This window comes from Argiope bruennichi, chromosome 9 (genome assembly GCF_947563725.1).
Source record: "Argiope bruennichi chromosome 9, qqArgBrue1.1, whole genome shotgun sequence".
In the NCBI taxonomy this organism is placed as follows: Eukaryota; Metazoa; Arthropoda; class Arachnida; order Araneae; family Araneidae; genus Argiope; species Argiope bruennichi.
Genome location: NC_079159.1, coordinates 59,884,585 through 59,907,181, shown reverse-complemented (window position 1 = coordinate 59,907,181; position 22,597 = coordinate 59,884,585). Strand labels below are relative to the sequence as shown.

The following is a 22,597-nucleotide window of genomic DNA, read 5'->3' as shown; positions in this document are numbered from 1 at the left end:
CAAAAATATTAAACCACATTAATATCCTCTTTGTAATGTAGTAAAAAAAGAAATAAAATTAATAATTCACATGATAACATTTAATCTATCTAAATGCTTCTTTTAACTAATATTACATCTTGGTAGATATATAACAAATACTATATACAGAAATGAAAGTATCTTCTGTAGATAAGTTAATTTTTTCATCATATCGAAAGCGTAAATTAGTTTCGAATTCATTCCATTCAGTCAAAAACCAGTTTCCGACCAACTTCTGTGACCGTATACGGCAAGTCACTTCCCACTCACCTTTTCCCTTCCTCTCCTCTTCCTTCCCTCTAAAACATCTGTGGCCTTCGTGCAGGAATTGGACTTAGCTCGGACCTTCTGGAATTTAGAGCAACAGCAACAAATTTTAACAGAATCATCTATTTCACCCTGACAACCAGCTTCGGTAAGTATGGTTTCCGGTTACTTTTATTTCAATTTATTATGTTAATTCCTTTGTTATGATAGTCTAAAAAAAAGTTAATACAATTCAAGTAGCAAACGATTGCTATTGATGAAAAGATATTCTTTCACAGTCTTCCGATTCGTACAGATTTATAGATGTTGTCCAGTAAAAAAAATTGACGAATTGAAAAATTAACTTTTATTTCCAACTTATTTTATTTTTCAATATAACATTGAAAGAAGAAAGAAAAATTCTTAAAAGGTTAATATAAATCAAATTGCAAAAGATAATTTTTAAAATTAAATTAAACCATAAAATAATTCATTTCTTTCGTAAACTTTCAATTTGTAAAAATTCCCAAAAGTTGTCTTTAGAATAATATAATTAAGAACAAACTATTTTATTATTATTATTATTACATTATTTTATTGACATTAAAAGAAAAAAGACGAAACTATTCAAAAATATTGCAAATTGAATTACAAAAAATTATTTGTTGTGAAAGGATTATTTTCAAATTGTTATCTGTCCAGAAATCGCTCAAAGATATTAAAGAATAAGCTGCAGCTTTTCCATTGACTTTCATAATTAAATTGAAGATTTACGTTATCAAGTTTTCAACAAATGAAGTGAATTGTAGTTTTTAAAAACAGAATTTTAATGGATTTTCGTGTGCTTAGAGTGCAAGGAATTATTTAATTCACTGTACGAATTGTGCAGGAAACACGGTTTCAACATTCAAATAAGGAGACTCGTTTGTTTACTTTTTGAGACGGAGTTTAAAACACAACAACTAAGCCAAAAAACCTTTTTCGAAACATTCAACTAAACATATAACTAAGCGATATTGAAATGCATTGTAGGTTTGGTATTCGGAAACTTATTATGTATAAATACCTTTGTTTTATTATAAATTTTCTAGTGGAGTATTTTGATGATAAATTTTCATATCAATACAATGTCCAAGTTACTTGATACTAATACTTAATACGACATACTAACGATGTTATCTAACGATGCATTATTATTTTCACCTTTATTCAGTAAAATTTTATATTTTCTGGAAAATTTTACAAATTTTGTTACTGATTATATCAAGTGCAAAAAAATTAATAAATTTTAGATACTAAATAGCGAGAAAAATTTAGCGTTTCCTTTTGGTATCCCACTATGCATATCAAACAGTTGCCTTTGGAGACCATCTGTCTCGCGGGGGATATTGGTTACATTTAATTCTCTTTAAATTATTTAGATATATTTTCATGTCCATAATTCCGCCAAATGGTCAGCCATTAAAACCGTTTTATTTTAATTGTCTATTTATTGTGTGAAAGTGACTTTCTATGATGACCAGTCCTGTGACATCATAGTTTTATTAAAAGCCTATTGCGCGGCTCATCTATGTTCTAAATTTCGCGAGATATTTTATTCATCTTTTAAATCACAAAGATGTAGAATATAATTCCTGTTTAGAAACAATAGAAAAAACAGACGATAAAATATTTGATGAAACAATGCAAATAATTTAAATTTCATGGCAGCTATGTAAAAAAATCTTTTGTTGAAAATAAAGCAAAAGAATTGCCAAAATTCTTGAATAAAGTGCAGAATTATTAAATTATTATGAAAAAAAAGTATTTTTTCAATTTTGAAACTGTACAAATTTTATTTTTGGAGGTTATTACAGAAAAACACCTAAATTTCGCTTAATTTTTAATTAATTACAATTCTAATTAAAGTTTTGAAAATAATCGCTCCGTAGTGCACATTGCCACTTTCCAAAATAGGTATGTGTTAAATTTTTTAACTATATATCAAACGATTCGACCCGCAGGGATCCAAAACATATATTTCTCTTTATTAGTAAAGAAATTTAGATTTTATTATTTTCTGTGAAATCTATGAATTATATCAAATTTATTTCTAACTGCGAATCCAGTTTTATTAATGACAGCGATTATGTTATCTGCATCCGTTTATCTGTTTCGACAACCTAATGGTGGGAAAATTGCATTTAGCTACAACATAATGTTTTAGAATTTATTTATTTATTTTTTTTTTTTTTTTTAATATTTCAGAAGGTTTCATTTTTTTTTTTTTTTTTTTTTTTTTTTTTTTTTTAGTTTTTACGATTCAATTTTCCACACTAATTTAAGTCATTCTATTTTTCCAGTTTGCAATTAAATTTACTTTTTTTGCTTAATGGGGATTTTTAAATTTTAAAAGAAATTTATTTGCAGAAAGTAGCATTATGTCTGTCTGTGAACACTATAACTCAAAAACATTTTGAACTACTCGTATAGAACTTAATATAAGGATTTAAGAACAAATTTATAGGTTTCTATCAAATTTGAGCGAGTCCATGGACTACAGCCAGACAGTCCCATTCTGAGTCTGCCTGGCTGGCTAGCTATTCGAGTACAAGGGAAAGCAATAACTATAAAAAAAATAATGAGCTAGATAGATGAAATTTAGCACACAGGTTTGTCATCTAAAATGCATATTCTTATCAAATTTTAAACCAAATCTATCAAAGGAATGACCGTCTGTCACTTTTACACACTTATGTAAAGGCAATAACTTAAATTAATGAAATTCGGTATGTGTTTTTGTAACTACAGCTAATTCCGTGTCACATTTCGGTTTCAATTGGTTCGAAAAAAAGATGTTCAAAGTACTTATTCGTAAGACAGATTCAATAAAAACGTTGGATTCACACTAAGGATCTATATTTCGTAATTATTGCTCATTGATGCTACGTAAGGCATTCGTGACTTTGTCTAAGGTCCGCAAATTCATACGGCAGTAAGGGATAGCAAATTTAGTTGAGAGTGTTTGCAAGAAAGCTTTAGAGATATCATTCTTGCTAGTTGATTTTATCACGGTTGTTTTAAAGTAACCTTCATCTTAACTGGTTACTCCGACGAGCCCGATAGCACACGGAAAAATCTGAGTGACCGGGCCGCAGCGACAGCAACATAGGCGGAAACTATGAATTAGTCCTAAGAGTCATCACCGGACACGGTACAACCCTTCCCGTGGGAAGTACGTCTCGTCATCGATAAGAGGTAGACGCACCCAACCGCCATACCGCAACCTTCTCTTCCTCATTTCTGAGATGCCTCCCGGTGGGAGTGGTATACTCTTATAAATTTTTCAGTATACTCTTATATATTTTTTCTTTCATGTACTAAGTGGAAGGAGTATGTCAAAATAAATGATGTGCTAGCGTCATTTATTCCTATTCAAGTTCTTGCTTCAATTTTCGTCACATAGAATTTTCTTTTCTTTTCTTTTCTTTCTTTCTTTTCTTCCCCCCCCTTTGCACATTTTTGTATCTATCTTAATTTCTGCTATTAAAGAAGTGCTTTTTTTGACAACTTAAACAGAACACCAAAACTTACAATAAAAGAATATAAACTGAAAGTGCATTGATGTTGGAACGATCAGTAATAATATACAATCTGAACAAAAGGTAATTATTTTTAATGAAAAGCTTATAATTATCCAACATTAAAAAAAAAGTATAGAAAGTAAAAAGAAAAAAAAAGCGCATTGCGAAATCTTAAAAATCAGTTTTCTTTCACTGTCATATGATATTTTTTTGGGAGTGTTGAAATTCTTTTTGCTTTTGAATAGATATAGTTATTGTTACAGTTGCATACAAAAGAGACAATTTAAGACATAAAACTGAATTTATAGCTGTTTGTAAAGTAAATTAACGGGGTTTGGGAAGAATAATTTCCTACGTATTTACGACTCTTTGAAATCTCTCTCTCTCTCTCTCTCTCTCTCTCTCTCTCTCTCTCTCTCTCTCTCTCTCTCTCTCTCTCTCTCTCTCTCTCTCTCTCTCTCTCTCTCTCTCTCTCTCTCTCTCACTCACTCACTCACTCTCACTCACTCACTCACTCACTCTCACTCACTCACTCTCACTCACTCACTCTCAAACACACACATGCACACAGTTTTGGGAGGATATATATAAATAAGAACATATATCACTTTCTTAAATAATCTTAAAAATTATTCGGAAAAAAAGTTTTAAATTTTCATAAAAGAGTGCAATGAATACAGATAAAGCAAAGAAGCACAGATTTGCAGTCTATTTAATATCATTTTAACACGATAGTGTTTAAAATCTGGCATGCTACTTGTAAATTGATTCTACATACATGCGAAATGATGATTTTTTTTTTCCAAAATGTTTTATAGAGCAGACATTATTATCAGACTTAGAGCTACCACATTTGGTACACAATTACTTCTTCAAGTAAGAAATTTTCCAAGTTTTAATTACATTTTTAATTAAAATTTAAGCAAAACTTTAGCACAATAAATTCGATATAATATTAAATAAAAACCATTTTATGTCGTTTAAAAATTTTTAAAAATTAACTTTTGACGTTATCAGTACCATTTTCGAACATTTTTTTCTCTTTAATTATGATTTTTTTTTTTCGAAATATCATAAGTATATTTTAAAACGACATAAATAATTGCTTTAGTTACTGGTTTTATACAAAAATGTGTAGCGATGGTATTGGACACATTAAATGCGTACACTTTAAATAATAAAGAAATAGTTATTAGTATATCTTAAAAATGAAATAAAGAACGAACGAATCAAATCTAAAACTTTATCGTGTGGAAATTTAGAGAAGGTGTGCCAGCTCAAATGTCATCCTCGCCATGTAATAGCTATTCAAAGTTATAAGATCCCTCTCAAAATAGGGCTAATAAAATTAGATTTTAATATAATTAAATTAAGCTGAACTAAATTAAAACATTATCATGATTTAAACTAGAGATCCCAAGCTTCTTTAAATTTATTTTATAAACAGTTATTATAACAGTTATATAAAAGTTATTATAACAGTTATCACAGAAATATTACAAGACTGAAGAAGAAGAAAAAATCATGAAATAGACATTTTATAAGATATCAACCAAACTTGCCATTTTCAGTTGAAGCAAAATATTCATTATGAAAAATCAAAAATAACATGTCTCACTACAAATTATAAATAAAATTTAAAAAAATATATATGCACTTTGTGATAATGACTTTAGACGTCCAAATGGCCTATTGTTTCAGATTCAAAAAACATTTACCTTTTAATTCCATTAGCTAATTAAATAACATAATCAGTAAGGAAATAAAACTTTGTCAGATTCAAAGCCCAGGAAACCTCTTATATAAAATATTTTTAAATGATTTTTTTAAAACGTAATTGAGGAATATGTGAGATAGAATTCAAAATAATAACTTTTTGCATCGGCAGTGAGTTTGATATTAGACAAAACTGCTGCAAGGTATCAAAAATCAAAGAAAGTTCCGATCATATTTAGTTGGCTGACACCTGCCAGCCAAAAATGGTTGCCTCATACTAAAAACCGTCAAAAGCCACCGCCTCCTCATGACAAAGACCCCAAGGCTGACGTCAACAGATGTCAAAGCTCTTGCGGACATTTGCTCTTTTATATCGCTTCTTGTTTTGCCCTCCACGCAATTCTTCTTCGAAGATAAGAAAGTATTAGATTGTGTTACAAGACAGGCATCTGAATCTTTTGAAAAGTTAAATATGGGAAGTGAAAGGCTAGATTGAGATTCGTCATAAATAATATAAATCGGGAAGGCATAAACCAATAACATGATAAATATTTCAAAAAACATAAAATATTCAAAAATACTACAAGACAGGAAACCAGGAAGACTGGTCTCCGCAAAATTTTCTTGACATAAAGGTGTTATCTCAGAGAACGCTTTGCATGGCATTGGCATATAATAGTTACGAAATTACGCGTTAAGGAGTGAATTAACCCTTTCTAGGGCCGTGGGAAGTATGCTTTCCACCAAATTTATCAATCTTTGTATGAAATTATGTAGGTTGGCATAAGTTCTGACAAATTGTTTTAGAAAGACGGAAACTTAGATGCTTCAGTTCTTTATCTCAGACAAAATGATGTGTCTTGATTTGTTACTTAATTATTAATTAACCAAATTAATTAATTAATCAAATTAAATTTATCTAATAAGCTAAATGAATCCCTTTTCTTATTCTAATTTCAAGCCTAAAAATATTTTAACATAATATGACTTGAAAAAAATGGCCCTTTAAAGGGTTAAGCGTTTTTAATGATTCTATCGTGTCATCCTTGGCGAGTTATATGGCTATCAATAGTATAATAAAATCGAATTTGCGTTTTAAATGCGTTTTTTCTACCCGATTGGAACCAAAATTTGACCTAAAACTAAACCTGTAGTCACAAAACTCCATACCAAATTTGATGTATTTAAATAATTCTGTATCTGAGTTACAGTGTTTGTTTGCTTTTAAAAATACAGACCGACTGACAGCCAATCCCTTGTTGGTTGTTTTGGCTAAAAAATTTAAAATGGCGTCTATTCTTTAGATGGCAAATTTGTGTGCCGAATTTTATCTATTTAACCTTCATTTTGTTAGCGTGTTAACTTATATTAAAAAACCCGAGCAGACAGACTTCCTCTGAAGACCGTATACCAAATTTCATTCGTCCAGCTGAAAGCGTTTTTGTGTTACCTTTGTCACAGACAGATAGACAGACTGGACATTTTCCAAAAAATATATTTTTAGAATACAGGGAAGTCTAAAACGTGGAGATTTGTCAAAATCTCGAGTTCGAGGTTTTTGACGATTACTATGCTTTCTGTAGGTTACATATACGAGAAAGTAAACATGGACACAATTATGCAGTAAAGAATCGATTATCTCGTTTGTAATTTGAAAAATAAGTAAAAAATTATTTTCAGGAAATAGTACCAAAGTGTTGTAATCAATTCTATATTTTGAAGTTATGTTTTTAAAAGTTGAAGGGGGCAAATATCATTTTTATAAGATGCGTGAGACATTATTAATTTTATTTTTTAAAGTTCTGTAATTTTTCTCCATACCACACATGTCATGTATTTCGACATGCATTATTGTCATGCTCGAAAATATATCATGCAGTGTCTCTGTTTAATCAGATATACAATGAACTACAAGTTTCCATACTTTTCAATCACTGTGAGATCCATTGGAAAATCACCGTGCATTGCCATCTTGCTCAATAAATGAGTTCCGCTTCTCTATTTAACATTAAATCGTGATTCATAAAAAGCTGCTTGACAATTATTTCTAATACTTTTACAAGTTTTTTTTTAAATATAGTTTGTTATACAAAACCGGTATATTAAAGAATAATGATACTGCATTGACAGGATCGGATTATTCAATAGGGAAAGTAGGCAATTGCCTAAAATCTTCACAACTTCAAGGGATCTCTAGCAGTCAAGAATTTGTGTGTGTGTGTGTGTGTATTGTGTGTGTGTGTATTGTGTGTGTGTGTGTGTGTGTGTGTGTGTGTGTGTGTGTGTGTGTGTGTGTGTGTGTGTGTGTGTGTGTGTGTGTGTGTGTGTGTGTGTGTGTGTGTGTGTGTGTGTGTGTGTGTGTGTGTGTGAAAGTTTAAAAATTATTTAATTTTGTGTTTTCATTTATACAAAGACCGAACTTCCAAAGATATTAAATTTAAAATCAAATATTGTTTTAACTAATTTTGGAACATTATTCAAATCATTTACAAGATTTATAGTATGTTATTTTATAATTCTTTAAAAAATGATACTATTCTGATATTAAATAACTATTTAGATTGTATTACTAAAAGTTTGTCATGTCATTTCCCTAAAATGTGTTTGAATTGCTTCTAAATTTCGATTGCATATTCTTTTTATTCACGATATGCTGAAGAAAACATTTTAAAAAGTGATCTGCAATATAGTGTTTTGCTATTTCAGTTTGTCAAAAATGCGCTACTAAAAACTACTTATATAAAAATAAAAATCAGTTAAAAATATTTAGTTTTGAAAGTTTAAAGGAAAAGAGGAATGAAGATGTGCACAATATTTCTGACAAGTTTAATCTGAGTCTGCACATTGCCATTTAGAAACAGCATCGAAATCAGATCAATCAAATTGAATGTAATTGATTTTCTTTCATTAGTTGGTCTTCGTCTATTATAAACAAAAACAAAATTTAATCAAGATTGTAAATATTGTCTCATTGACAGGTGAACTTCAGGAGGCACTGAAATGTGCAGCATTCTGTCTATTTTGCCAGTCTGCGCCATTCTGGTGTCCGGCCTCTGCTTTGTCTTGCAATTCATCGTCCTACCCTCGGACGAGTGGGGGCACTTCTCGAACAGGAGAATACGAGGTTAGTACCTTTGCTATCAACAATTCCTGATATATATATATAAACATATTAAAAATCCGATTACAGGGTACTTAAAAATATCTAGCTAATTGTCAACAAAGAGTGAATGAATCGAAGTAAATATTCTTTCACATTTTATCATAGAAGTTGAAAACCTCATGTTCAAGTTTTCTATTTAGGCGAAAGAACTATATCTTATAATGATTCAAAAGGCCTACTTCTTTAACTGAGAATTTAAACAATGTACAATGTAGAAAAATGCATATTGATACAGAAGGTAAGATACCTGGTGGTGAAATCGTTTCTTCAAGAACAGAATGTTCTACACGATTCTATCAAAGATTCACGTTGAACGCAATGTTGGTGGTCTTCTCGCTGATTTAATATGAAAGTCTGGAGTAGAAGGATATCACTTTTCATTTAATTTCTATTTCAAAATTATGAAGTTCACTACAAGACCGCATTCACTTTCCTTCTAAACAGGATGTAAATCTAATACTAAATCTCCAAATAGCTGGGAACTTCCGTTTAATGTTTGATATTAATATCGGAAATGGAAAAATTGATCAAAAATTTTCCAGATAAAGATTTTTGGCCAAATAGCTGCCAAACAGAGAAACGTTTGAGACTAAATACTGGCTTCATTATTAAATGGGACTTTCTGTGTGATTAAATGTAATCTAGAATATGCAAGATTCCTGGACTTTCAAATAGAAGAAGCTATCTTCCATGCATTAAACATTTCTATTGAGATGAAGCGAGGGGACTACTTTTTTTCGCATAGAGATATCTGTGTGATTACGCTCTTAGCTTCGTTCTGGAGCATTCCTCCCGCAAACGGCTTAACATGATGCTGTGTGTGTAACCGTCAATACCTGTGTTCTTTTCTTTTTTATGTTTAATAAATGTGCTGTCTTCAAGAACCATGCTGAGATTTATTGAAAATTAACAACACTTTCTATAGGCTACCTATATCTAGTTGTGAGATGGTCACTCTTATAAGAAAATTTACCTGAAAAAAAAGGCGCCCATTCCATTTACAAAGAAATTAGAGTGGAGGATTACCCTCAGCATATGGACTTGCCCAATGATTTCTTCAGAAGGCGGTATAACATGATGACTTCTTTACATTCATGTTATAAATGAATAAAAATACATTTACTCAAGAGGAAATGTTTAACAATCTTAATATTTTATGTTTGAACGCATGAAAATTCGTAAAACATAAGATCACATGCCTTTTAACAAAGATTCTGTATCAAAGCATTTGTGGATACGGAGCATGATATTTGATACGATCACATTCGATGATTATCGCAGTTTATGATAAAGAACAAATATATATTATGGTAAGATACTTTACAAAAACTGATTAATATTTTATATTTTGGTCGAAGGGAACTCTGGTTCTAGTTTACGTTTCAAACTGTGGTATTAAAACTAATTTAGATACTTTTTTAAGAAACAACTGAGGTTTATATGATTGAACATGTTCTTTAATTACTTCAATCACCAAATTTTTTCATGTTTTGATTTTAATTGCAATGCTTTAACAGTATCAAAACTCATAAGTCCACTGAATTTGAATAAATTCTGTTGAACAAGGTCTTGTAATTGCTATTATTGAAAAAAACATTCATGGCATCACTGAAATTTCTATGAACGTATCAAGATCCATGCACTTATAAACAGTAATTATCTATCAAACTTACGTTGGTGTAGATATTTACTATTTTGTACAAAAATTGCTCATTAAAGTTTCCCCTTTGCTTAATCTTTTCTACTCAAAAAGATGCAAATAAAGGAATTAATAATCACATGTTATCTACAAATAGTTTTTATATTTAAAAATTGTTTAGTCCCCCATTAAATATTTTTATCATTTCAGGTATCAAAGAGGAACGAGGCCACTTTGGCCTCTGGCGAGTCTGTTCAACGAAAAGAAACATTGAAACCTGTGTATCTCCCGAAAGCACCCAGCTTCCGACCCACGGGACAGCAGCTGGAGTACTGTCCATTTTCCACTTATTGTTACTCGCTTGCTTTCTGGCAATATCCGTTATACGCATCTTGCAAATCGTCAAGAGGGCGCCAGACCTATACCTGGGCACTAAAAGGCTACTCACGACCAAGGTGGGACTAGCTGTGACCTGTGGTAAGTGGCTTTTCCGATGGAAAGCGGTCCTGAGCAATGAACTTACAAAAAATAAATATCTCCCATTTTATCATTCAAAATTTCTGATGCTTCATTAGTGATTTCTCATTCCTAACTTACTGATAAAAAGTTTGGTACAGATAGAAACAATCACCAGAAAAAAATTCTAAGGAAAAAAAAAAACCCAAATTTTTAATAAAAGTCTAAAAATCTTTAAAAAAATTCAAACTGGAGCAATTTCAAACATAAAACGAGAATTAGATAAAAGAGGTTATGAGTTCTATATTTTGGCTGAGCCCTTAAATAATATTATTCAAAAATCGGTAAACTATGCTTTACTAATAAATCATTCCATCTGAGATGGCAACTGGACATTTTCTTGATTTTCCTTGAATTGATACTGGGAAGTTTCCTTGAAAGTCCTTCAAAAGGTAACCCAAACTCCATGTATTTGAGGTAAATCAGAATTCTATATCATACGCTCTCTCAGCGCTCCAAAGTAACTTCAATCAGCAAAAGATTTCTTCACAAAGAATTTTTAGTGAAGTCCCTATGGACTGGACTGTGGGATAAGAACTATCACAAAATAACCTTTTGTAGTACTTTTCTAGAAATAATAGATTTCTGAAATTAAAGACAGCTTGACTTATTCAAAGATTTATAAACTGCCCTTTAAATTCTTGCAGATTTTTTTTAACCTTTAATTTCTCAGTTTGATACAACCCTAAATAGGTTCATTCCACAAACCATTAATACAAGGGTTACCCAAATAAAAAGTGGACACTTACGAGTGCGTCAGAATAACTACAGCTATAGCAGCGCACTGAAGAGGGATATAAAAGGCAGTAGGAGGTGTGCACTGCATATGGCGTTCAACAGTTAAAGCTGTTCGTGTTAGAAGAAATTGATCGGAAGCAAAGTCATGCTATACATGAATGCATCCAGATCGGAACAATGTACGGTAGTTTGGGTTGCTTTTTTAAGGATTTTCAAGGAAACTTCCCAGTATCAATTCAAGGAAAATCAAGAAAATTTCCAGTTGCCATTTCAGATGGAATGATTTATTGTTAAAACATAGTTTACTGATTTTTTGAATAATGTTATTTAAGGGCTCAGCCAAAATATCGGTAGTACGGTTTCTGATTCTTCAATTGCGGTGGACTACCCTTGATAATTCTTCCTACCCGAAGAAAGCACTATCAATTCAACACAATACTGCAGTACTCGGATGAAAATACGGAAGGCAATCAAAAACAAATCGTCACGCCTACTCACACAACAAGTGATCCTTCTCTATGACAATGCTTTCCCACATGTCTCCCGTGAAACCCAGACGACCTTAAAATGATTCCGTTGCAAAGTATTGGAACACCCTCCGTACAGTCCGGATTTGTCACACTGCGACTTCCACATCTTTGGACCTCTTAAAATAGCATTACAGGGGACACGTTTTCATTTAAACGATGATGTGAAGGAAGCAGTGCAGGATTTCCTAAAAATTCAACCACCATCTTTCTACAGCAAAGGCATAGACCTGCTACCTAAACGATGGGATCTGCGTTGCAACGCCCATGACGATTCTTTTGATTTCCAATAAAGGCATTCTTTTTATTCAACTTTTCCACTTTTCATTTGGGCAATTCTCATAATAGAGGAGTTCATAAGAAAGAAAACAATTTTTTTAAAAAATCTTTTATCTAATTTGACGAATTTCTCATATCCATGCGACTCTTCTTGTAAAAGCTAGATCAACGATGTGCAGACGAAAATGTTAGCAATTATTTTCCAAGTTGAATCAGTGTGTTAAAGCATTGGATTCTTTCTTAATAGACGCCAACTGAGATCTGTTTCTAAATAAAATAAACAAATGGAAATAATTCAGCAAAAATTATATATGTAAAAATCAACAGTTTGCATATACCTGATTAGCTCCAAATATGAATTTAAAAATTAATAATACTTTTAATTTAGAACTAGAATTATTTCAATAGAACTAGAATTAGTTTTAGAGCTAAAATTATTTCATTACTTTAAACATCAAAATTTTCAAATATTATAAAAAAAATGTTGAAAAATATTTCTATTATTTTACTTTGAAAATCGCTATTTTCTCTTGTTTTAGAAGTTCCAATAAAAGATCAGTTTAAGGATAATTTTCAGTTTTTTTTCTTTTTCCCTTTATTATCTCCTAATGTGATTTTTTTCTGAATTAATTCTACTAACATAATTGCCATCTATTACTTTTAACATAAATATACTTGTTTAGGCTTTTTCACTACCTCAGATTGAAATATGGGCTGCTGCTAGAATTATCTCCCACAATCAGTCAATCAGGGATGGCAAAAAAAACTATATTCCTCTTTGATATGGAAATTTTCACAAAGTATTGATTAATTTTTTACTGTTTAGCATTTCTGTTAAAATATAATTATTTTGAATCACTTATCGCACATTTCTTATTTATATAATCCTTACTTCTCTGTTTATAAACCCCTTATTTCTGTCTTTTCAGTCGTTCTCTCTATTTCTGTGTCCATATTGGCGAGTGTGGGAGAGGGAACTTTCAAGCATCTCAACGTCTATAAAGGATGGGCATTCTGGATACAAGTAAGAAAATTTTTTAGAAGAAATTTCAAGTTAACAAAAAGTTGGTAACTTTAATGAAGCTTGGTTAGAATAAATCTTCATCCGTATAAATTTGAATTCGAAAGAAAATGTAATCTCAGAACAGTGAATATCCATGTATATGTAAGCATAATAATTTAAGCAGACAATTTAATAATTAAGCAGAAAATTTAAATTTCGCTTTTATTCCATCCCGGGAGGCATAATTATGTACAAGTAGAAGCGACGAGGCACATCAACACAGAACGACACAAGAGCGTAAAGAGGAAAAACTAATGAAATATTTATCCCCGTGATTATATACTGTGAGGTTCTGATAGGGATTTCTTTAGACGTGTCGATTTAGGTAAGGGTACAATAGGGATCTTTTAAAAGAATGTGTTAGCTCTACAAATTTTTATACCTTCACTCGGAATGTGGGAATTTGTCGATCTCAGCAATTTTACAGAGCTTCTGTTGCATTAATTAAATAAAAAAAAAAGGTGGAATTGGATCAGGAAATAAGAGAACATTTTAGAATGAAGTTAATATGGACTAAATCAAGATAAAAATTAGGAAATTAATTACAGTTTAATTTAGATTTAAAAATATCATTACATATATATGTAATGATATTTTAACTCTAATTTCAATTTAACTAATTTTCAAGATTTTATCTTAATTTAGCCCATAGTAACTTCAGTCTAAAATATTCTCTTATTTCGTGATCCAATTCCACTGTCTGTACTTAATTAATTCAAGAGAAGCTTTTTTAAATTGCTGAATCAGCTAAAAGCCTAACTTTCCCACACTCCGCGTGAAGAGACAAAATACCGCTGATCAGGCAAATTCTTTTTTAAAATCTCCCTGTGTTTCCCTTACCTTGTCCACGCATGTAACGAAAATCCCTCTCGAAATCCCATTATATATTAGCACTGTAAAGAAATATTTTCCCTATCAAAATCTGAGGTTATATAAAACCAAGGATAAAATGTCCAAGAACGTTTTCCTCATTCCTTTTCCGTGTCGTTCTGTGTGCTCGTCGCTTGTACATATGCCTGCTTCTTCAAAATGAAATAAAATGACGTCACAAAATTAAAAGTATCTTCACTGTCTTCAAACTGCCTTCTGCTTTACATAAAATAATGCTTATATATATATATATATTCAGGGTTGAATAACAATTCATGAGTGTTTTTTATTTGAAATTTAAAAATGCAAGAAGAAATAAAACGCATTGCCAAATTGTTTTATGTTGTTTGAAAACGAATTAAAACTCCGCAAAACAGTGTGTTCTGATTTATTGATTTTTGTGTACCTTGGGATCAGGTGGGAAGTGAAACTGGGTATTTTTTCCTCATTCTGTTTTTGTATTTAATCGAAGTGGTGAGACCATTGACGCTACATATGGGATTTGTATTAGGAGAAGGAATAATATTTCAAAGTACTAAAACACTTACAAAAAAATTAAGTAGACAAACAAAGAACAAAAAAAAAAAAAAAACTTCGATTGATAATCTGCCGGGTTTTGATTTCCATTTCATTTTGAGAGTTAACGAATTTTAATAAATGTTCATTTGCACAGCTTATCATGAAAAGAAATTTTTTTAAGAAGATTCAATGAAGAAAATGGATGAAAATAAAACTTGTATGACAGAAAAAAATTTTAAAAAAATTTAAAATTAGTGTAAAAATTATTTTTATGGAAAAATATGCTCATAAATTAAAGATAAAAAGCATTAATTTTTACTAAAAAGTTTAATTAAAATTTTTAAAAATCCTTTTATTGTTATTTTTCTCTATCCAAGAAGTACTAGCTATTCGTCACATTCGATTTCTCAAAGTCCAACTCCCTGTAGAACGTTTTTAACGATTTTTTTTAATTCTAAATATCAAAGTAGGCATGTCGCAATTTGCATATTTGCAGGCTTGTCTATAAAAATTATTATGTTAAGCTGTCTCATTAATTGTGACATCATTTCGTTGAAATTCATTTAAAAACTTGAAATAAAAATTGTTTCAGAATGTCGAATATTTGAATACTGTTTCATTGGTTTTAATTAAAATATTATAATTGCGATTTACTTCAATTACAATACCAGTAAAAATATAATTAGTCTTATTATATCATGATGAATATAAGGACAGTAGGAATCAAAGCAAAAAACACTTTAAAATTTGAAGCGAAAAAACATTGGATTTTTCTTCCTTTTTTTATAAATAACTTGTAGAACTCTCACGGCCTGCTCATAAGTGTCAATGAAATCATAATACCATAATATACAATTAAGATAGGGAAAAAAAAGTAAAAAATTAACTGTGATTTGCTCATTTATTCTTATTCACAGTAAGATATCGTCTGGCGAATTACAGACGACAAAAATTGAAACATATAACAGAAAAATAAGGACGCAAAAAAAAAAGTGTGTGTAAGACTTAATTTACAACAGAACAACTTAAGCAGACAACGAAATTAGAAAGTTTGTTGCTAACAATATTCTTGAAATTTAAATTTAAAAAATGCAAGTTTTGATTTTTTAACTTTGGTCGTTGACAAATCAATGAAAAAATAAATTTTTTTCCTTATGGATTAAAAAAAAAAATAACGTTCATCAGGAAAACGATTAATCAAAAAGCAAAGAAAAAATATTTTTTTATCGTGCTTATTTTAAATTAGAGAGTGATATTTGGCAATGAATCAGCAGATTTGCAAAAAAAAAATGGAATTAGAATATCATATGCAAGAATTTTAGTTTTAATTCTTCTTAGAACTTTAACTTAAAACTTAGAACTTCTTTAGTTTTAATTCTTTTTAGAAAAAAAAGAATTAAAAATTTAGTAAAATAAGCCAGAGATTCAAAAAAAATAAATTAATGACAATTTTATGTTTTCTTCCATAGTGAAGAGAATTTTTCTCTTCAGTCACTAGAAACAATTCTAAGAGCAAATACCTAACTAAAATCATCTAAAATGGCACAAAACAGTAAGTAAAAATTTTTCTACATTAAATGTTAAGATTCGAGCTTCGAGGTGCATTAAATCATCATAATAACTATTTGTGCATTACTTTCATGGCATGATTTCTGTAGTAACTCCACTTAGCGTTTCCGACGCCATGATCTATAGAAGAAAAAAATAACTTGTTTCCGTATGCATTACCTATCTTTAAAGTTTGTTAATGAATTTTTGAAACATTATGCATTATATTAAGAAACAATAAAAAGTCTCATATGTTTTGTCATAGGAGAAGGTCAAAGGAAGAATGTTATCTCTGTTTTGCATTGAATGTTTCAAAAATAAAACTAGCAAAGTCAAAATATAACGCGAAGTTTTATTTTATTCCGCACTTTCTCCAAATTATTGAACTTTTATGCCCAAAAAGAGAATATTATTTTGATCCCTATGGTCATAATAACAGGAATATATTATTAAATATTTACATTTACATTTTCATGATGGACTTGTAAAGTTGAAAGATTAAAAAAATATTCTAAACCAGTTTGGGTGGTTTAACCCAAAGTTTTTCGCAAATTTTCCAATAAAGGTATTATCCCAGAGAATACATAGCATTGGCGCACAATAGTTACAAAATATTGACCTTTGGCATGAATTTAGCATTTTGATTGAGTCTATCGTGTGATCCTTGCCATTTTTTTTTCAATTAGTCCCTGGCACGTGCTTAATAGTATCCGAAAATGGAATTTGGATTTTAGATGCGTTTTTCCGAATTAATTAAAACAAAAATTTGATACAAAACTGCACTTGTAGTCACAAAATCCTATACGAAATTGATATGTTTAAGTCATTGTGCTGTTGAGTTTTCATATTTACATGTTTCTGAAAGGACAGATTGGCAGACGTTCACCCCCTTGTTGGATTTGACACAAAATTTGACAGTTGTCTACACTACAGATTTTAAATCTGTGCACCAAATTTTATTTGTCTAGCTCTCTTTCGCTCTGCAGTTATCGTGATAACGTATATTCAAACCGCTGGACACAAACGGATTTTGCTCAAAATTTGATAAAAGACTATAAATTTGATGTAAAAAACATAAACCCTATTTTTATTCGTGTAGCTCAAAGCGTATTTGAATTATTGAGTTACAGACAGGCGGACATTTTCCAGAAATATGTTTTTTTGAATTCAGAGGGGTCTAAAACGTGGAGATTTTCCTCAAAATGTCCAGTTTGATTTTTTTTTTTTTTTTTTTTTTGACGATTGCCATACTTTCTCTATAATACATGTGCAAGAAAGTACAAAATAAAAAAAAAGCCTTATTGTTTTTTGTTTTCCTTTTTTAGCACCAAAGGTTTTTTATAAGATATAAAAATATCTAAACACATAATAATTGATTTTCATATTATAAATTATGATAAGAATTCTTTCTAAACTAGAGATGAATCACGATAGTGCACTTTCAGGCAAAATACATTAAAAAAGTGTGTACTTTCAGATTGTAATCATCTCAGTAGACATTGTATTGCTGCTAGTCTGCGCATTTGAGAATATCCAGTACTGGCAAGTAAGAATGGTGGAACCTCCTCCGCCAGATCCCACGGATTTATTTCCAGAAACTTTCATCGTTCCTGACTACGAGGCAGACACCCCTAGGCCAGAGAGGGTGGTATATGTCAGGGACGCAGGAGTGCAGTCCAGACTCGACGATGAGGTAAAAGAAAGTACTATGCACTTGATATGTAAAAACGCATCTGATATTTTTTAGTCATTTTTCGTATACATATATTTGAGAAGCTGGCAATAATTTGAAGAAAGTCAAATACATATACAGATATCATTTTTGCATAGGAATAGAAGGTTTATACTCAATATACAGCCGCTGCAAGCAGTGGCATAACTAAATAGTATGGAATCCTTAGCATATATTTAAAATCGGGCTCTGAAAGCAAAATATCAAACTTTTCATTGTCACTAATTGTAAATATTCAGGTTATTCATAGATGAATGCCCCAACTTTGCAGAGCAACTTAAAAAAGTACAACCTTGTTGTTCATTCGGAACTCAACTATAAAAGTTGAAAATTTGAATTCAACATAGTTCTAAATATTCAATGCGAGTCCAATCAGAAATATGGACAATATCAAGCCAGTACGATAATCCATCCCATTATCATTCATATATCTGGAATGACGCTTTGAAAGACTGCAGATATGCACACATATAGTTCTTTAACGTCAGTTAGTAACGGTGGAACAAACACCTGATGTTTAATGTAGCAGCAGGAAAAAAAAAATGATTATAGCCACATACGCATATCTGAAACTTTCCAAAGCTTCATGTCAAATATGCATATAAAAGTGAGGGATGAGTTATTGTATCGCTCTGATATTCTTTTCCAGAAGAGCAAATTCATGCTGAACCCTTATAAATACCGAGTTCCAACTTTCAACTGTTATTTTTTAATTCTGATGAACAACAAAAGTGTACTTTGTTTTGTTTTCTTTTAATAACCCTGCAAAGTTGGGATATATATTTATGAGCATCCTGTACATTTAGTCCTTCATTTTTTGTAAGATTTCATCATTCGTAACAATATTGTTAATGAAATTTAAAGTATCTTATAATTTAGAAGAAATGTAGAAATAATTCAGTTACCATTTACATTTTTATTGTATTTTTATAACATTCTAATTATATTCCCTAAAACAGGCTTTTTTTTCAAATTATCAATATTTATAATTAATTATTAACAACATTTTATAATTAGTTTAATTCGAATTTCCATTTAAAAAGACAACATTGTTTCATCTAAATCTTAGTTCGGAATAAAAAGTGCTCAACCGAACATACAGCTGATTACGTAATTTGTCTTTTATTATTATTTTTTTCAGAATTTCTCAAGTATGAATTAATTCATTTTAAGCCGTATTGACAGGAATGATTAAAATTTACATCAAAGCATTTCGCACTTAAGGAAAACTGAATATCACCAAATGTTTTGTATTTAGAATTCGTACATAGGCATTTTATAACGCATTTATTTTACATTTCTGGTAACAATAGTATTATATTTGTCCCTATATAATTTAGTTCCTACAATTGAGCCCCCCCCCCCCTCTCAAAGAAATGGACTCCTGGCATTTTACTAGTCTCCCCATCCTATAGTTAAGACATTGCCTGCGAAAGTCGCTGTAGCAGTGGAGTAACAAAAAGGACAGGGCAGCATATTACAGCGAATACCTGGTGAAAAGTAACTCTTTGTTAAGAACACAGTGAAATTTTGATCATATGTGTTCATCAGCTGTTATTCCGCTAGCATATTCATTTGATCAATTATAAAAGAATCACTCTGTACCCACGAGAGTAAGATAATTGTATCTCTGCATCTTATCACAATTCTTCTTTCTTTTCGAATTCCTACTATTAGTTCACACTCTCCCTATATATATTTATATATCTTGTTCAAATTTTCAATCGTTAATAAAATATTTTTTATTCATCCACTCATATTCAAATACATTTTTTTAAAAACTTGTAATAGATGACACTTGATGTTAATACAGTTTTTTTAAATATTAATTCATTAATTATTAAATTTAAATAATTTTTAATACTTTAAATAGAGTTTTAGAAGTTTGTAATGAAAGTTGAAATCAATAGGCAGTAGCTCAATCAGAAAAATGCAAGGATTTCAGTATTTTTCACATGAAGGTGAAGAATGCGAGTTCAATTCTTGCGAAAGTAGAAATTGACTTAATTTTTTTATATATATTACTTGTTTTAGATATCATCGTATGATGGTCAGACAGAAAAGAACACCAGAGATGATCGAAGAGGAAGAATGTATGGCGGAGGTAGTCCTCATCCGAAAAGAAGCGCTGCCCATCACTTGTGATATTTTCTTTGCTGTCTTCATTCCGCCTATCAATCCAATCGGATAATTGCATTTAATAACGCCATATTTCACAACAGATAACATACGTTATCGACAATCGGTAGAAACATAGGGATAACATCTGAATTAAACATGTTATGAAGACACAATGGAAACATATCATTTTTTATAAGTGTACAAAAGAAATACTGAAACTGTTTCCTTTTTCGACAAATATTTAAAATACTAATCAATTTTGCTCAATATTTCTATTTTGAAATCATTTCAAGATACAATCAAGTCTCATTAAATCAATATTGAAATATAATATTTGTTAAATTTAGACGATGATGGCTCACCATTGGAGCTCTAAATCTATTTCAAAAATTTATACGATCTCTCTCTCTCTCTCTTTTCTGTTTTCATTGTATTTCTACTCTACTGAAAACTAGATCATCACATACTATAGTTAAAAGACAAAAATTATTAGTTAACTATTCTATGATTGCAATTCTGTCGTCAAAATTTATTGCCATTAATTATACAAACCAAATTCGTAATAGCCTGCACAACTATTAAAAGCTACAAGATTAATACCAAATTCAAAATAAAATATCAATATCAATTTTAGAATTAAAAAGAAAAAGAAAAATCGTAAAACAACACAATAGCATAAACAATAAGCAATGACACATAATATGAAAAAATGTTGATCAATTTTTGAAAACTAATGTTAGGGTTGACTTGGGTACAGTGCAAGAATGATACTGTTAAATATAATAACAAGCACTTGATGTTGAATCTATTAATAAATAGCACTTGATGTTGAATCTATAATATTAGAAAAAAAATGTAAACAATTTGAAAAATTACAACAAAAAAAAAGACATGTGATGTTGATTAAAATATTAACTACACATTAAAGACTTCTTTAATAAAATTCTTAGCAAATTAATGCATTCATTTCTTAATGATAACTGAGTAAATCAATCTTAAAAATAGTTTTAAAGCAACTTGATGTATAGATTTTTGAAATAGCATTTAAATAAATTTTAATAAAAATTATTTGAACAATTCTGATATCATTTCAGTAAAATCTTTGCCTTTCTAATAACTATCATTCCAAAGCAGTGTAGAAAGATTTATTTAAAGAATGATTTCTTGAGATTTGAATGCATATTGATTAACAAGTGAAGTTCTATTTCATTGCTCTGAGACTCCTTTTCTTATCACTATTCAAATAATTCCTCTTTCATAGCACTTTTAAGTCATCTCTGCTCTGTTATATCTGGATAACACAAAGAATCTATGAATATGCTTTTTATAACTTCTTGGATATTTGTCAGACAGTAAGAGTCATATGAATTATATTGAGATGTTTCTGTAAATAAATTGTATATATTTATGTATGTATGCATATAATAAACAATAACTTGATAGTTTTTGTTGTTGTTTTGTTAGTTCTTTCAAAAATATGAAAATGATGCATAGTGTGCTTTGCCAAAAATTGATCTAGATATGATTCCCATACCTTCAAAAATTAATATGATTGTACAATATACAGAATGACCTAACCTGCTGTGGATGATAGAAAAGTATCCAGATTCTAAAACACTATGACACCTTATTCTATCTCTTACCAATGGCAAGTCATGGAAGATAAGGTATTTATGCTGCCAAATGGGAATAATTCTAGATTTTAAAATTTCTAATATATCTAAGTTAAAATAAGCACATATTTTGAAAGAGCAGGGAAGCACCATAAAGATAACACCATTTTTTTGTCATAAATGCAAAAGTGAATCAGAAAAAGACAGCCAGATCGACTTCCTGTTCAAAATTTGATAAAAACTACAAATTTAGAATACAGACCAACTGCCAAGTTTCATCAATCAACCACAAAACGTTGAGTTGATGTGTTGCGCACAGATAGACAGACAATTCCAAAAATGTGTTTTTCAGACTGAGAAAAATATGAAATTTAAAAATTCATCTATCTCTCTCTCTCTCTTTTTTTTATGACGATTACAATATTTTATATTTTGTTATAAGATAGTATAAAAAACAGGAGTGGTCTCCTTGAAACTTTCTTGTATACCTTCTAATAAATGTACTTGTGTATTATTAGTCACATACCATTGACGAAAAATGCATAAAAATGATCCTTTAACAAAATGATATTTGACGATTTTATTTATGTAGTCAGCGACCAGTATAGTAACTTATAAACAAAAATTGTATAAATAAAATCTGGTACATGAATTTTATACCAAATTTATCGATTTCTATCAAATTTTGATCAAAATCCAATCAATAGGAAGTCTATGCCTAAT

At 30.2% G+C, this 22,597-nt stretch overlaps 1 protein-coding gene across 1 annotated transcript; it reads left to right on the top strand.

Annotated features, from left to right (window-relative positions):
• The first annotated feature begins 333 nt into the window (after positions 1-333).
• Positions 334-21,284, top strand: LOC129984449 (uncharacterized). Its single transcript, XM_056094335.1, has 6 exons — positions 334-436; positions 8,525-8,670; positions 10,559-10,825; positions 13,338-13,432; positions 17,886-18,101; positions 20,175-21,284. The coding sequence occupies exons 2-6, from the start codon at positions 8,547-8,549 to the stop codon at positions 20,283-20,285; spliced, it is 813 nt and encodes a 270-aa protein (XP_055950310.1). The 5' UTR covers positions 334-436; positions 8,525-8,546; the 3' UTR covers positions 20,286-21,284.
• The last annotated feature ends 1,313 nt before the right edge of the window (positions 21,285-22,597 follow it).

Bases quoted from the DNA above. Each gene is read 5' to 3' on its own strand.
- LOC129984449 (XM_056094335.1), top strand. From the start codon at position 8,547: ATGTGCAGCATTCTGTCTATTTTGCCAGTCTGCGCCATTCTGGTGTCC. The intron at 8,671-10,558 runs GTTAGTACCTTT...TTATCATTTCAG, and splicing joins CTCGAACAGGAGAATACGAG to GTATCAAAGAGGAACGAGGC. The intron at 18,102-20,174 runs GTAAAAGAAAGT...TACTTGTTTTAG, and splicing joins AGTCCAGACTCGACGATGAG to ATATCATCGTATGATGGTCA.